At 42.1% G+C, this 17,120-nt stretch overlaps 1 protein-coding gene across 4 annotated transcripts in view; it reads right to left on the reverse strand.

Moving 5' to 3' along the window:
- Positions 1–17,120, reverse strand: part of NUP98 (nucleoporin 98) — a 38,159-nt gene that overhangs the window by 5,173 nt on the left and 15,866 nt on the right. For 3 of the 4 annotated variants that reach the window (XM_026092267.1, XM_026092268.1, XM_026092269.1), the window contains 14 exons: positions 16,398–16,514; positions 15,391–15,695; positions 14,034–14,147; positions 13,155–13,293; positions 12,675–12,852; positions 12,148–12,312; positions 6,588–6,764; positions 5,677–5,830; positions 4,669–5,086; positions 3,583–3,812; positions 2,995–3,264; positions 2,390–2,547; positions 2,008–2,151; positions 847–989 (listed from right to left, as the gene is read on the reverse strand). In XM_026092267.1, coding sequence (XP_025948052.1) covers positions 847–989; positions 2,008–2,151; positions 2,390–2,547; positions 2,995–3,264; positions 3,583–3,812; positions 4,669–5,086; positions 5,677–5,830; positions 6,588–6,764; positions 12,148–12,312; positions 12,675–12,852; positions 13,155–13,293; positions 14,034–14,147; positions 15,391–15,695; positions 16,398–16,514 — 2,712 coding nt within the window. Of the gene's footprint in view, positions 1–846; positions 990–2,007; positions 2,152–2,389; positions 2,548–2,994; positions 3,265–3,582; positions 3,813–4,664; positions 5,087–5,676; positions 5,831–6,587; positions 6,765–12,147; positions 12,313–12,674; positions 12,853–13,154; positions 13,294–14,033; positions 14,148–15,390; positions 15,696–16,397; positions 16,515–17,120 lie in introns of those variants that run through there. The other variant, XM_026092270.1, reaches the window with a different exon arrangement.

Genomic DNA, 17,120 nt, shown 5'->3' on the forward strand with positions numbered 1-17,120 from the left:
AAGATGGGAACAACTTCAAATCCTTCTGTTCTTCCTTTGAGTTCACAGCTAGACTGTCACATTCTTCTTTCATGTATGCACCTCCTGCAGCATTCTCAATGCCTTCAAAAAAGGCAACTTTGGAAATACACTCTTCAGACAGAAATTGTGCAAGAAAAAACAGAAGTCATGCTGGACACTTTAACTTGAAGATAACATCTACTCTGGGCTCTTAAATCCTAGTCAAAATCCATAAAATAGCCACAAAGATCTCCATGTGCCTTGCTAGCTTTCAGACACACCGGGCTGCTCATTTCCCATTCTGAACCAAAAGATCTCTCCAAAGATGCATCTAAATTGCATCCCTTCCCTAAGGATCAGCAGCTTAGTGATCAAACAGATTTAGGGAATCACTCTGGGGACTTTTACTTGGTTCTTCTCCTAAAAGAGTCTCTTACATTAAGACTGGAACAGGCCACAGAAATCCTGAACCTTTTTTTTTGCACAAAAAGAAAGATGTTGGCAGAATGGCCAGGCCTTGAAGTGCTGAAGTCCCTTCACTATCTTTTGCCTAAATTCAGGTATGGATAACACAGTAAGGAAGAAGGGGCAGCGGGGGAGAAGTGTTCCACAGGTGTTCCTAAGCTTGGGTTTAATCATCTATAGCACACAACAGCAGTGCCAGTAGCTCCACGTTCTGTAGGGCTGTGCCTGGAAGGCAGATTTTGCAGTAAATGGCTCAACTGGACACTGAAGCCGATTTCCTACCACTGGTTTGGGAATCCTACCTGCAAGATACTCCACATTTGCAGCATAACAAGTCACTGACTTATCAAAGTTTTCCTAAATAGTTCAAATCCCATTTACCTGTCACTGTAGAGTTTTAACAAGTGGAAACAGACATCTCGCAGAGGTCTTCCTGTGGCATCATCTTCTTCAATTACGCAGCCAGAATCCTCTAGGTAGGGAGGCAGGGGGCAGCAGGCATATTTTTCATACTCTGGTGTGTTCTAAAGAAATAATTTTATGAGCAAGTTTAAAGACAACATCCTGAACAAGACTGAATCACTGCTACAAAACACATTTTGAATCCCACACAGCTCAGGCTCAAGAGCGTGCTTTCTGCTTCCGAGTAGCGCACTTGCATTTAAAACTTACACAGCAGCTGCAGACCAGCATGATGCTAAAAAGAAAAAACTCAAACCCAAAATGCTTTGGCAGGGTTAATTTCACCGCACACTGAGCTCTTAAAAGTCTTTGAGTGGAAATACAGTCAGTTCTTATATAAAGCCTGTATTCCTGAATGCTTTTACAGCTGGAAAAAACACATAAATTGATCAAATAAAAGATGTGCCATCCCTGCACAGCTCCCCTCCCTCTGTAGCTGGCCACTGAAATCCTCAGGACATTTTTATGGCTGGTAGGAGCACTAGATCTGGGCTCTGAGGGCACTCGCTGCCTGTAGGACAGCTGTATTTGCTGTAGAAATGGTAAATGGAACAAACAGATGGTAGATGGTTAAGAAGAGAAAAGACTATTTTAGAATTCAGGCAGCTGAACATTAGTTGCAGGGTGAAAACAGACTCCATCCCTCAGCTGTCTTATGTGGTACTGGCTAACTCCGTCAAACTGAGTTTCTGTAGCTGGCCACTACTCACCTCCCTAGTTTTGGCTACCCACCAAACATCTGGAGATGTTCCATCAGTGGAAGATGTGCTTCAAATAAGCCATTAACAGAACAAGTCTCAAAGAAGCGGGTCTTAAGCTTCAAGAGAGTGAGTGCCTAGCACTACCAACAGGTTCAGCCTCAGTGCTTTACTCCCATTAGGCAGAAGGGGAAAGGAACAGCCCCATCAGAATGAACAGCTGCAAAAACTCATTAATGCTGGTGAAAGAACCTGATACTGTGACAACTGAAATAATGAACCCATAAACATTTCCACACTCAGCACCTCAGCAGCAACTCCTGACCCTTCACATAGTCCCACTGCCTTAAGACCTCCTTTTACACAGGCACGATGGACCTACCTGAAATGCTGACTCATACACGGCAAGCGCTTTGGAAATAGAAGCCGTTGGTGGAAGCAGGTACCAGAGATGGACGGCCATGCAACGCTTCCAGTCCAGCTGTGAGCACACGTTGATACTTCTTCTCTCGGATAACTGCCACACCTAAAGAAATAAAATCAAACTTATAACCATCACATTGAGAACAGCGGTCACTACAGACTGACATTAGAGGGCAACACACAACACTGATGGGTTCCCTTAGTAAAAGACCAGGTCAACATCTTGTGCTTGTCTCTTGTGTACCACATGCTGAAATTGCGTATTACAGCTTGAAAACTCACCGCTGTCAGAAGAAGCGGAAGTCAAATCAATGACAAAACAATAGAGTAGCAGAACTTACAGGTTTTCCTGCAAGCAGGGCAAAGATGCGCAGTCTCTCTTCCTGGATGAAGCAGTCCGCCTGCAACCTGTGCCAGTCCACTAACTGCATGGTGAGGAGGTCTCGAATGGGCTGGCTACCTGCCAGCTGGGAGAGGAGCAGAGCAAGCCTGTGATCACCTGAAATGGGAGACAACAGCACATCAGGCAAATGGCCAATTGAAGGAAAAGTTTAAAGAACTGAGCTAATATAAAAGACCAGAAAGAAACTAGTCATTAGGCTCTGAAAAGATGTACAAACATAACTGGCGTAACAGTAGCTTATTTAAAATCAACACTCAAGGGAGATATTATGCCAGATAAAAGCCAGTTCCAAATGCTACGACTTCACATCATAACTCTAGAAGAACTGAGAAGTAAGCCAGAGGCAAATATGACCAGATACTTGAGTGAAAGTGGACAAGCTGTTCTCCTGTTAGTCACTGCCTCACATGGGAAAACCCAGTATTTGGAGTGGCTAATTGCACAGTATCAGACTTCTCAAAGTTTAAGTCTTCTGTATTACCTTCCGCCCCCTCCCCACCTTGAAAAAAGGAAAAGAAAAGCAAAGAGATGTAAGCTTCTTACCTGACTGCTGGGCCAGTTTGCAAGCCTGACTGATTCTCTTCCCAGTAAGGCAGCTGAACACGGCCTCTATGTGGTTATCATGTCGGGACAACGAAACTTCCTCCTCAATTCGTCCTGCAGCAGTCTGTGACAGCCAGCGGGAGAAGGCTTTCCTGCGCTCCAGGGCTAGGATGTACTCACTGGGTTCCTCCAAGCTGGCCTCTAACTCCTTCAAGTTCCCCCAGATTGCTTCACATAACGTCCATGTCAAACACCAGTGCTTCACGACAGCTGTCGGCACATGGAATTAGTCAGTCGTAAGGAGTACAAATATAGAACAGACAGAAGAACAGAGAGGACTGACATCAGAGTATCCTAGCCCTATATTTAAAGGATATCCTACTGTTAGAAATAGATGCAAAAAAAAATCTGTTAGCACACCCAATGCAATCAATCACGTTCATGCTTTCAGAAAGATTGCCATGGGGTACAGTCAATTCCTCTATTTTATTCACATTTCACTGCCCTGATGCAACCTGAAGTTAATTAGAACTGGACAGTTCTACAGCTTCACTGTTACCATTATGAAAAGAATTATTCAATACTCACTTTCTGTTTCAGCAGGGTCATCAGATGCCTTTCTAACCCAATCAGCATAATCATGAATAACAGAAACTCCTGGATTGGGTGCTAGAAGAGGACAGCGTTCATCCATATGGACAGTGCTGTGTTTCAGCTTTATTTCGAGAGGGATGAGATACAACTGTTTGTCTCTGCCCGTCTTCCTTTGCTCTAAGCTCAGCTTCTCCATGCGAACCTTGAAAGAAGATTCTGAGAGTCTGGAGATAAAAGACAAAACAAACAAACAACAAAAGCAGAATCCTGAATTATCTTCCATGCAAGTGAACTGCACCTACTGTGGTGTGGCTGTATTATGCAGCTTGTCCTAGATTTTAACAAAATGACAGTAAGACACACGATCCAAGGATCAACAGCTGGGTCTAAAGGATCTGGTTACCTAGTCTGGGATCCAGAACCAGACTTTAGCAAATAAACCTCCTAGAACTGGGTGCTTCCAGCACTCAAAAGGTACTAGCATACCTCACCACACCCTAACACATTTTGTGAACACACCTCATTCTTGTCCGCAAATTAGATATGCTGGGGAACATCTACTGACCAGGCATTTTAGAAGATTTAAATGGTGAAACACCTAACTAAATCCCAGTCAAGTTTAGGTATATGGAGCTACACAGCTCAGGAAAGTTTTATATACTACTGGAGCAGAATTGAAGGCACCTGAGAATTCAGAAGTTAAACAAGAAGTTTCCTAGGTAGTGAAGATATCCCCAGGAAGAATCAACAGCTGAGTAGAAGCTTCCAGGACAATTTTCAACTTTCTCTCTTTAATCTTTTGTTGGTGGCTAATTCCTTATTCAATACAACAGCTTTGTGTATATAGGATATTCCAGTTCTGAGATACAGATTTTTTTTTTTGTAAAACAGCAACCTGCAGGAAATCTCCATGGCTAACTTAATCTTATACCCTGCACCACTTCTGCATATCTGCAAGAATATTAAGGTGACTTTCCAAAAACAAAACAAAACACCCACCACAGGCCCATAATGAGGATTTTTTCAAAGGTAAACAGAGTTATGCACATCAGAGCTATCCTGAAGGAAAATATTACTCACGATTTGGGAGCAACAGGAGTCGGTAAGAATCCATATTCCACAGACTCACAGTGAAGATCTTCTGCTTCACTCGATCCACTTAACTGATCTCCACTATTAACAAGTGTCCAGTTGGGTCCCCAACCAACACGAAACGAGCGCCCCATGAAGAGAGCCATATCCATCAGCAGCTTCCCCTTTCCATAGGTGACGGATTTTTCTAGAGGTACTAGCCCCTGCTGTCTGCGAACACCAACTGTTTTCATCTGTACCTCAGGAACTGATGAAGGCACACAGAACGCAGGTGCTAATGGAGAAGTCACTGACCAAGGGGCAACAGAAGGGGGACTGCCTGAAGTCCATGGTCCTCTGAAATCTTGAAGAGGACTTGGTTGTTGGAAAAATACACTAGCAAATTTTGACTGCAGCAGACCACCAACTAAAAGAAAAAAAAAAAACAAGGAAAAGTGCTTAACTGAACAGGGCACTCAATTTTCAGCAATATATTTCTGATATTCTAAAGGTATTTCAGTATTTCCCAAGCAGCCAGTGAAAATATTTGCTGTGGTCCATGATGGTAGTGCATAGCTAAGCATGCTTTTCGGCAGTATCAAAACCCACAAAACCCATCGTGCACATCCTACTTTGCATTATCCAAACTAAGCACGTGGTATTACACCAAGAACAGCACATATATGACCTCACCCCCAAATCTGCTGTTTCCAAAGTTGTCACTAATTTAACTGATATTGTCATAGGTAGACTGTTAGAACTGAGACATCTCAAGGAGAAAACAGACATTACTATCAGCAGGGACAGGGCTGAAACTGTTCCCATAGAAATATCTCATATCTGCCCATTTAGTTCAGGAAGCAACTCCCACACTTGTTATCAGAGAAATATTATTCCAGTTGAAATCACCAGTTAGCACACAACTGTCCTGCCAAGTATTCAGCCAGAGACAGGATTTTGCCTATTAATGTTAGGATTAAACTCTTTCTTCACACCATATGTGGTTTCTCACAATACCTGTGTATTTTTTCTGCCCTTGCGATGTTGAAATAGGGAGCCTCGGAGAGCAAATCTCTTGAGAAGTATCCATTTTTGTTAGCTGCTTCCCAGGATAATGATCCAGGATCAAATCTATATCATCTTCATCAGCAAGCAAGGAAGCTTTCATGATCTAAGATGATGATAAATCAAGCCTGCTTGTTAAAAATCACTCTACTAACGGCAGCTACCTGACCTACTCAGTTCTTTTCCCAACAAAAATAACTTCTAAATGTTACATAGGACCAAATCATGCCACAGATAAACAACAGTTTAAGATGCATAATTCAGGAGATTTGAAAGCAAGTTTATCAGTTGATGATAATCTTTGACAAACTAACAGTTAAATCAGGGTCGGGATGAGTGTGAAGTAGTCCTACAATAACCTTTTTTTTTTTTTTTTTAATCTTATTTAGTTCTGTCTACCTACTTTTCTGCTTAAATAATGGTTGAGAACTCCAGGTTCTTTTCTTACAAATTAAAAATATAGGTAGAAGCACACAAGTGTTCAAAGTACTATTCTTTCACCTGAAAAAAAAACCCAAATCAAAACCAGTCATCCTGCTACTACCTGGACTTCCACAAACTGGGCCCTAGGCAGTTCTGGCTAGTTATCAGTTTAATTTATCACATTTCCTACACTTCACAGAATTTTAAAATCTGAATTCTAGTTTTAAGATGCATTTTATTTCTGTATTAAGCTTTATGACTATCAAGGCTTCCCACAGAAACGTGGGAGTCTAATGTACAAGTCTTAATCCCACCATAGTTGTAATATACAGTTTAGTACAAGCTGGTATATAAATACACTTGCGAAAGCAAAGTGAGAAGTTAGTGTTAGATATTACCAAGTCCTTCCATTCAGAGAGGGGAAATTGCAAGACACTCACCTGTAACACGTGGGGGTTAATACCCAGTGTTGATGCTATGTGAGTCGAAGCCGGCACTGCCTCCTGCTCTTCTATCATGTTGTCTTCTAGAATGGACTCCTGCAGAGGTTCCTGGGTGATATCTGCCATATCGCTGTCCAGCTCCACCACCCTCCCCAGCTGCTCCACTTCTGGGGTCTGCAGACACATGCAGAAGCCATGTCAGACAAAGTTTAACAGTTTGCTGAGAAAGGATATTTAGTAGCTTCAGCAATCACCTGCAAACGAAGTGGAGTACTCCCTTGCTCATGTCAATAGTCCAAGTTAAGTTTAGGGATGAATGCATAACCTACTCCCATCTTCTTCAGAGTTGTAACATAACAGCGCAAGTTAAAGTCAAGGAGAAGTCAGAATTATTTAGTTGTGCCCTCCTGAAGTTTGCCAACTCCTGCTACTCAGTCTGAACGGCTATCCGTTTTGTTGTGATCAACAAAAGGAGAGCTTGCGCATGCTGCCTTCCTCTTCTCCTTCCTCAAAATGCTATCATGTAAAGAAAAATTTCTCCTGTGCCCAAGCTTACCGTGGGACATTTCAGATGACTAAGCAACCAGTTCAAAAGTAGTAAATCTCCGGAAATAGTCTGTGGTACCACTGGTAGCCAACAAGCAGCAGATGAGTCACACAGTACTACCTACCTTCCCCAGCTATGACAGAGCAGAAGTTAAAAATACTGAACATATATTCCACAAAGAAATTAGTAGCAGTTTTAAGTTGACAGGCTGCCCTTCATGATTAGGTAAGACTGGGTGTGTACGAGTGTGTGCAAGTAACTTCGTTTTACTTTTAAACCAGCACGCAACTGTCAAACCAGAAAGCTGTGGATTTTCTAATGATATTCTGCTGATCATTAGCACATCAGCAGTTAGAAAGTTAAATACAGTAGTTTTCTTTCAATCTGACACTAAATTTCTCAACTGTACTGCTAGTCCAAGGCAGGAGGAAGTGTTCATTTTATGATTTTTCTGAAGGCAGCCACATGGCAATAAAACAAGCCACTAAGAAGGGAAAGCCTCTTTTTTACTACAGTTCAGCTGGATCATCTTTATAGTGAACCTGAGAGGACTTCTATACACCTTCGGTAACTCAAAACTGCAACTTGGACTCAAACTCCAAGCAGGGCCAGAAAACGTTAAGCTAATAGGAACAATAAGCAGACATAAGTTAACCTTGGATCTCTATTTCAAACCCACTTAGGCTACATGTTTGCTTGCTGTGGTGACAGCAAGGTCTCCTGGTAGCACATCGCAGTGAGCCTCTGCGCCAGGCCACGGACTTCTGTACTGAACCATGAAACACATGACAGAGCACCACAAGTCCTTCGACTATCTGTCGGCTCTGCTACCAGAAACTGTTTCCCAGAACAAAAGAAACTGGGGAATGCCGTTCATTCCACGTATTGCATGACTAACAGGTCCAGCAGCAAAGAAGCACCTGACCCAGAAGTAATTGGTCTGCACAATGTTAGCTGCACATGTTTCATGCTCTAACCAGGTAACACTGAGCTCAGCGTGGTGTTGCGACCCTTAGGTTACTGATGTGCTCTCTAACCCCAAGCCTGGGCTCCAGTTTACCACGTTTGCTCCAGTCTGTAACAACCCTGCTGCTTAGACACAAGTGTCCTGTGAAAGATTCATGTCTACAGCTTACTTGGTTTCCAGCGGCAATCATTTACAGACTACTCTAGAGCGATCACAGAATCACAGGACAGTTGAGGTTCAAAGGCACTTCTGGAGACTGTCTGGTCCAATCCCCCTGCTCAAGCAGGTGGTCCAGGACAGTGTCTAGTCAGGTGTTGAATATCACCAACAATAGAGACTCCACAACCTCTCTGGGCAACCTGCTCCAGTGTTTGGCCACCCTCACAGTCAAGAGGTGTTTTCTTGTGTTCAGAAGGAACTTTCTGGGTTCCAGTTTGTGCCCGTTGCCTCTCATGTTGTCACTGGCCATCACTGAGAAGAGTCTGGCTCCGTCTTCTTTACACCCTCTCATTGGGTATTTATACACATTGATAAGACTCCCCCCAAGCCTTCTCTTCTCCAGGCAAACCGTCCCAGCTCTCTCCTCACATGAGAGATGCTCCAGTCCCTTTATCATCTTCACGTCCCTTTGCTAGACTCACTCCAGTATGTTCACACGTCTCTCATACTGGAGAGCCCAGCACTGGATCCAGCATTCCAGGTATGGCCTCACCAGGGCTGAGCAGAGGGGAAGGACCACCTTCCTTGACCTGCTAGCAACGTTCTTCCCAGTGCGGCCCAGGACACCAATGGCCTTCTTTGCTGCAAGGGCACATTGCTGGCTCATGGTTAACTTCTTGTCCACCAGAATCCAAAGCAGCTCTCCAGCTGGTCAGCCCCCAGTCTGTGCTGGGGCACGGGGTTACTTCTCCGCAGGGGCAGGACTTGCATTCCCCTATGTTGAATTTCATGAGGTTCCGCTCTGCTGACTTCTCTAAACTGCTGGGATCCCTCTGAATAGCAATGCAATCATCTAGTGAAGCAGCCACTCCTCCCAGTTTTGTATCTTCTTCAGACTTGCTGAGGGTACATTCAGTCCAGGTCATCAATGGAGATGTTAAACAGTACTGGCCCCAGTATTGACCCCTGAGGGACACCACTAGTGACTGGTCTCCACCTGTACTTTGTGCCACTGATCACAACCCTCTCAGCCCCGCCAGTTTTCAATCCACCTTACTGACCACTTATCTAGCCTGCAGTTCACCTATTTGTCTACGAGGATGTTACAGGAGACAGCGTCAAAAGCCTTACTAAAGTCAAGATAAACAACATCCATTGCTCTTCAGGAACCTCCCAGACTACTTGTGCCTTGCTGTGTTATCCCTCCAGCAGGTATCTGGGTGGCTGAGGTCCCCCATGAAGACCAGGGCCTGTGAATGTGAAGCTTCTTCCAATTCTCTGAAGGCCTTGTCTACAACTTCTTCCTGATCAGGTCTACAACAGACATCCACTGCAATGTCACCCATGCTGGTCAGACATTTGGTGATACCACCAAATTTCTTCATAGCTCATCAGAATCAGCCAAGAAACATGATAAAGGATATCAGATTAGGCAGATAAAATTAAAGTAGGGGATCTGGAAAGACCAAACTTACTGGCAGGCCTGAAAGCAAAGTTAACTAGCAGGTATCTCAGTGTGTTTACAGTATGTGAAACAAATTTACAAGTCAAAACACGGTTACACACAACAGTTTCACTACTTCCGTCATTGTGCTTTAATGCAGCAAGGTCCCTGGTGTAATTTGCTCCTGTGCACCTTGCAACACTAACAAATTCATCAGTAGTCCAGTTAGTGAGGGAAGAAAAATCTAGATCCTAAAAGCTTACCTTAGACCCAAGAATACTATTTCCAGATGCTTTACACTCCAAGATTTTGGCAAGTTTTCAAGCCATGCTATGTTGTTTCTCCATGTTTTTGGAAACTGAGCTAGATACTTTATGTATTTTCATTATCACAAATCATAGCTAAATGGCATTCAAGTTAAATGTGTTATTTAACAGCCTGGACACATTTTTGCTAAGTATATTTCAGTCTACAAGAAAGACCTAGATAAATCATGCATGTTCCCAGTATTTTTCACTGCTTAAAACATCAGCTCTGGTCTTCATTAAGTTCAGCAAGAAGTAAGGAAGACGACTGAGAGGAGGTGCCTACAGACAAGTCTGTTAGACAGATGTGTTCCACTCTAATAAAATGCAAATACTTAAGGAATCTAGTTTACCAGACCAGGTTGAAACAGCAAATTGTTATTAACCAGTGAACCAGCAAAAGTGATGACAATGCAGCAGCTGTGCACATCTATTTACTATTTCTAGATTCTCTGATACAGAAGCCATAGAAGAGGTGAAAATGCACTTAAATGGTCACTAGCAGGTACAGCAGTATGCTCTGCTAGAAGAACAGCCTGTGCTGTTACTGGCTTCCTCTTGATACGGTGACCAGGACCCCTAACATTTGGCTCCTGTAACACACCGGGGGTGGCTGTACTGAAAAGTATTTTGCAAAGCCGCTGCCACCAGACCTTTTCCTCCTGAGCCCTAACAAAGTACTTAAATGTTTCATCACAGCTTGCTTGCAAGAATAATGATTCGCTATTTCTCATGACACTAGGAACACCCCTGTCCAAAGGGGCTGTAAGCTGCACAAAGCCATCAGACAGCACAGAGAAATACTGCTGCAGTGCCTCTTGGGAAAGGACTAGACCCAGTACAGGAGACGAGCATGCAACCTATCCGACAACACTGCCTCTGAAGCTGTTTTTCCAGCTTTGACTTTGGAGATCCAAAAATAGAACTGTCCTCCTCTGCTTCCCTGCAATACAGGGCATGATGAAGGCTGGCCGTATGCCAAGCAGCACCTTAGCATATGATCTATGCCTCAGTGAACTGCAAGCTTAGAGATCTTCTTTCACTGCAGTCACAGATTACTGAAGGGTAGAATAGAAAACCTGCTTAGAAACAGAAACAAAAGCCTATCGGCAAATGCTATCCGGCTGTTAAATACCCTTCTGTTCAGTCTTCCTGCATACAGTGACTGCCGAAGGTCTACTTTTATAACTAGACAATCAATAACCCAATTTTGGAAGAAAAAAAAATCTGCTCTCTGTACTTGCATTTTGTTTTACAACAAGTTATTTCAGAAACTACAGGTAGTTTGAAAAATATTTGCCATTAACACTATCATAAAGAATATGTTCTCTCCCATCAGTGTCAGGACACCTTCCAAACGGACTGTTTTCCCACCCGCAGCAAAGCAGGTCCTGATTTAACTTGACAGTACCCGTACTAACTACATTTGGAAAATGAGAGTGTATCAGCTGCAATTAGATTACCCTTTAAACCCATACGAAAAAATTGTTTGAATGAAATTAGTAAGTACTAGACATTAAGAGGTTACCACTGGACTGGATAAAATGGTACCTTCCCTCTGTAAGGCATACAGACACACCCGCTGAGAATGGTTTCCAAAGCTTTAGAAGCAATCACGTTCAACCCCAATACACTTAAAAATCCAGCATATGGCCAGCCTTAAAAGAGTAGTTTTTAATTAAAATAGAGCACGTTCTTAAAATATAAAGCATACAGTCTTGCATACTAAATGATGTTTGAGTCATATTATTGCACAAAGTAGTTTTCAATGAAGGCAGCGCAAGGGGTTATAATTATATAGCATATAATCAATATTCACAAAAACAAGTTTTCTTCCACAGGTGATGCAAATATGCCAAATTCTATCTAGACCACAATCCAAACAAGAAACAAGGGTTTAAAGCCTTCCCCTTCCCACCCTTATATTCTCAGGATGAAGTTTCAAGTGTATTAATGAAAAAGAACATGCAAACACTTAAAGAGTTGGAAGAGCTACCAAGTTTGTGGAAGTTTATGTAAGGTTTTGCTCTTCTGTTTCCAGGCTACTGGCTACATTAACAACCCTGCCCTAGGCAATCAGCTATTCTTCAAACTTTGTTTTATGAATTCGCTTTTAGTCATCATCCTCCTTCTACCTGAGATGGAGGTGTTGGCTTGCCATTTAAGGTCATTTGCTGGGGCGGCAGATGTCCTGGGGGTGGCACAGGCGCAGTTTTTAACTTCTTTGTGTCCACTTTCAAAGGATGCTCTTCCTCTTCCTCATCTGAATCTTGCAAGCCATACTTTGAGAAGTGTGCCACCTGGGTAATAAGAAGGACAAGTACGTCACCCCTTGGAGACAAAATTTCAGGCATCCATTTCCAAAACATCTGAACAATGAGCTGGTGTAACCGTCAGCTTCACACAGCAGTCACGATACTTGGAACAAATAAATTCAACCTTAGTACAGACCAAGAATATCTGTCGTATGCAGGTTTTCAGAGCCAAAGCAGCTTGTACTACTCTGGTTAGCATAGTCTGCACTGGAGGTGAAGGACTTGAAAAAAGTTTACAGAAGCTTAGTAAATTTTTTGGAATTCTAAGTTCTCAGGAGAGTCCAACTTCAGACTACTACTGATATCTTTTGCAAGTCAGTTCATAACTAGGAGAACACAAACATTACCTTAAATATCCAAGATCCGGTCTCTGGGCGGTATTCCTTGAATCGAGCTCCCTGTTTCCGAGATACAGACTCTAGTCTACCTTCATAATTCATCTCCGCTAATCGTTCAGGGCTTTTTATCAAGCAACGAGACGTTTTATCTGTAGGCCAAACTCCATCTAATGTAACTTCAGCTCGTCTGTGAAAGAAAGTAGTGTAAGCAACCACAAAGCTTTGAGGCAAAGCTATTACAGTACACATACAGGAGCTGAGAACTGAATATGCAGGCTCAAGCAATTTTTATACCAAATTTTGGTTCAAAACCTGCCACTGTCAAGTAACTGTACAATACTGTAATCTGAAAGCACACCTCCAAAGTTTAGATTTCTTGATGCCTTTCTGGAAACACAGTAGATTCTGTCAATATTAGAAAAATATCCTTACCCTGTCCATACAGTACACTAAGAAAAGCAGCCCACAAAAAAACCAACCCTAAATTACCTATTTAATCCTTCACCAATAGGTGGTTTTCTTTCATCATCAGGGTAAACAATAACTTCTTTCCTACGGATATGCACGATGTCATCCAAATTTAAGTTAGTTAGGTTTACTTCTCCTTCAAAGTAAATTGATCCATAACCTGGAAGAAAAAAAGAAAGGTGGCCAAACGTCACAATCTGCATATGAAATCTCACGCTAGAGAACCTAAGTTCCTGCTATACTCTTCTTTTCCCCAGCTTACTACCTAGCTCTGTCATGTCTCCAGAGTAGAGTAAAAGCGACTCCTCCTTCTCGGTGTGAAAATACTGACGATATTATCAACTATTTTATAGTCAGTTCTTTTGCACAGGAAGCTTTTTGTTACTGTTTGGCTATTCATATTGCCAACATTACTAAGCTGTACCCTCAGCTTTACAGCACGTTTAGAGAACATGTTTTAAAAATCAGTATACATAATATGATAAAAAACCACACAATAAAATAAAAGCAGTAAAGAATACTGTTCAGGTTGAGGGCTCTTCACTAAAGCTCAGTTAGCTCGAATATAAGTAGCAACTGAGATGGAAACAGCAAAGATCAGTTTAGCACCCATGCTCCAGTAAGCGTCAGTTCTACAATTTCCATGTTTAAGGAACACGGAAGCAAGCATCTTAAAAGCTACAGAAGCTTTTGAAAAGCTCGAATGTGAAAGGAACAAATCAGCCCATAACACAGGTTTTTAAGGTGACCAATCTGTAAGATTAAGTCTTTGATACAAGTCGTTCACAATGGAAGAAAACTATTTACAGTCTTAGTGAAGGTAAGAAACTTGGATTCATTTTCCATAGCTTTAAAATCACTGGTGAACTTCAAATGACTGGAGAAGCCGTATGCGCTTACCTTTACGGCCTATGGTGAAGTCAGTCACGATACATTCGTTCCTGTCATTAGTAAATCTAGCCAGCTCCTCCATAGACGGGATGGTGTAGTAGCCAGCTCTTGTTAGAACGATTCCTACAACAGAAAAATCACCAAGAACTTGATGACAGCAAGATTATCAACTTCAGCCTTTCAAGAATTTCATTCCATTTCTTTTGCACGCCTGGACAGCTGAAGACCCCAAATAAACTGAGAATCAGTGCAACAGAGTAACCAAAGCCTACTAATTCCACGGCTGCCTCAGCAAATTTAAAGCATAACTGTGATGTCAGGCTATTTCAGACTAGCATTCTGTCATGATCAGGGATCAGCAGATGTGTAGGAAAACACACACATACAGCAACACTTGACAAAACTACTCTCCTAGCTTTAACAGTTTGGAAGCTCAGGCACCTGCTGACCAAGATGCAGCATCTTTTCCATCTAACAGGCTCCAAAGCTTTTTCATCTGTTGATTTGTCGAATGATCTAATGGTTTGATTAATAATTTAAAACCCAATTAAGCTTTTTACATCCACAACTCCTTGTCATTGGGGTGTCTAGGTTAACTGACATTTGTGAAGACAGATGTCTTTTGAACGTGTCACTTGATAATTTCATCTGATGCCTCACATTATTGCAGAGGGAACAATTCTATTCTTCACCTTCTCCAGACCACTCACGAGTTTAAAAACCTCTAACATACTCCCCCAACTCTTTTCCAGCTCTAAAAAATTCTTAGTTAAATGAAAGCTATTCAAGACCTTTCATCATATTTTCACACTTCTCCATCTATTTTAATTTCACTATACCCCGAGACTGGAATTGAGAGGAAGCACTGAAACACAGGCACAAGATGAGTCTATGCAGTGGCATAACCATGTTCTATATTCTATTCCTCTCCTAGGAATTTTTAACATGCGATTTGCATGTTGATAACTACCAAGCACTAAACTAAAATTTTAATATATTTATAATCCCAAGATTGTGTTCCTGGCTTGTCAACTCAGTTCACTACTGTAGAACAACTACATATTGGCTACTCTTCCTTCTCCCCATCTCTCATGCATCGCACTATATCGATACAACCTAACATTGGCCGATGAAATTGAATTGCTCAGTGACTCAGTAAAAAGATTTTCTGCACTAGATAAAAGAGACTGGGAAGCAAGATATGGGTTCTGAGGAAAAAAGGGAGAAAAGTGAAAGGAGGGAAAAGGAAAAGAAAAAGCTGAGGGTCAAAAACAGCAAAAAGACCTTTAAGAAAAAGCATGCATGAAGTGCCAGCAGAAACTGTACACCCGCAAAGAATTACTACTACCTCCACCCACAATCTAACCTGCAGGATGCAGCTGATGCACGGTTTCAGTCTCTTCCTCACGCTCATCCTGAAGGGAATCATCATGAAACGAGGCATCTTCGCTGCTGCCTTCCAGACCATTTCGCAAGGCCACCCGCATATTCAGAGCCACAATGGTGTCATCCACATTGTTCTGGTGTCTGTGCAGAGAGTTCTCTGGGGTCTGCGGGATGGGCTTGGCGATGGGGTTAGTGTAAAACCTAGTCACTTCATGATGATCTTCCTCCTCCTCTCGTTCACCGTCTTGCCTGTGGTTTTCGTCAGCAGGTACTGACAGAAAGAACCTAAAGAAATGAAGAAGAAAGCTTAACTTTTTAGGAGACTAAGGGACTCGTGGGGACTAAGAAACTTGTGTCAATATTAAAACTCAAGTTTCTTTTCATATAAAGAGCAGACAGCACCACCTGTAAGGTGCAGTGCCAGCAGGTCTCAAACTACTGTTTGACCATTGTTTCTCATCCTCCTGCCATGCGTATCTGAACAGCCTGACTCTTTTGGCTTTTTTTTTTTTGGGGGGGGGGGGGGGGAAGACAGACAGCCTTAGGGGATCCTCATTTTAATATACAGAAAATACATTACTATAAGACAACAGGATTAGCAAAGCTTCCTTGGAATTCCCACTGAGGGAACAAAACATAAGGAGAGGCTGTTCTCCCCTCGGGGAGAAGTTTAGTACTTCCCTCAAGTAATCACTTAGTTTCTCTCTACGGGGAATGAAAAGAGATACATCCAGAAAGCAAGTCATCCCTCTTTTCATCCAAAATCAGGAGTTCAGAGAACTGGCTTCTGACCACACAGGGAGAACAGGTGGCTAGTTTAAAAGGAAGCGAACCTCCCACAATAGGTGGGCTCATTTTTAATGGACAGCTAAGATGACATTCCTTAGAATAAAACAACTACCTACTTCATTCATAATAATTTAGAGACCAGCACAACTAGCTTGCATTTCTCATAAGCATGAACACTTGCATCACGAATCAACATACCGATCTCCATTCTCTGGATACTCTGATGGAGAAGCCAGGTCTTCGTTTTCACGACTGACAGGTGAAAACAGATTGCTGCTGTTGAGGTTTTTCAAAACCAACTTTTTGATGCTCTTCCTAAAAAACAGGAAAGAGAAATTTGGAGAGATCCACTGCCTAAGTACATACTTCATGCTTAATTTGAGAGTTCTGGGGACTGGGAGCCATATAAGATCTGTTCCCACAATCACAATGTATGAAGTCTTCTATCAGAGTACTAAAATAATTGCCTTACTAAAAAAAATATTTTTTAGAATGTCATTCAAGGCTCTGGTTTATGAATGAGTATAATGTGTGTGTGTATATATATATATATATATATATAAATAAAAGAACCAGTGTTAGGCTATGAAAATATCCGAAATTGGCCTTCATACTAAACTGCATTAGCAAACCTAATGAGACTTCAGTTTCAGAAGCAGGAAGTATTCTACTCTATCTCCATTCCTTGTAATAATTTATAGTTGACCTTACAGGCAGCTTCATTCCAGTCATAGGATGACCTCAATTAACAGCTTAATTGAAGTTAACAGTTAAAGCTGACCATTTTCATCTTCTCTACAATAAACATTTTTCTCCAAATTATACACAAACCCTATTTTTGCTGTTCACATTTGAACCAGGTCACAAAACCCCCTGAAGTCAGGGAATGTAGTACACTTAAAGGAGTTTACTCAAGGTGAT

Source organism: Apteryx rowi, unplaced genomic scaffold, assembly GCF_003343035.1.
Source record: "Apteryx rowi isolate R43461 unplaced genomic scaffold, aptRow1 scaffold_952, whole genome shotgun sequence".
Classification (NCBI taxonomy): domain Eukaryota; kingdom Metazoa; phylum Chordata; class Aves; order Apterygiformes; family Apterygidae; genus Apteryx; species Apteryx rowi.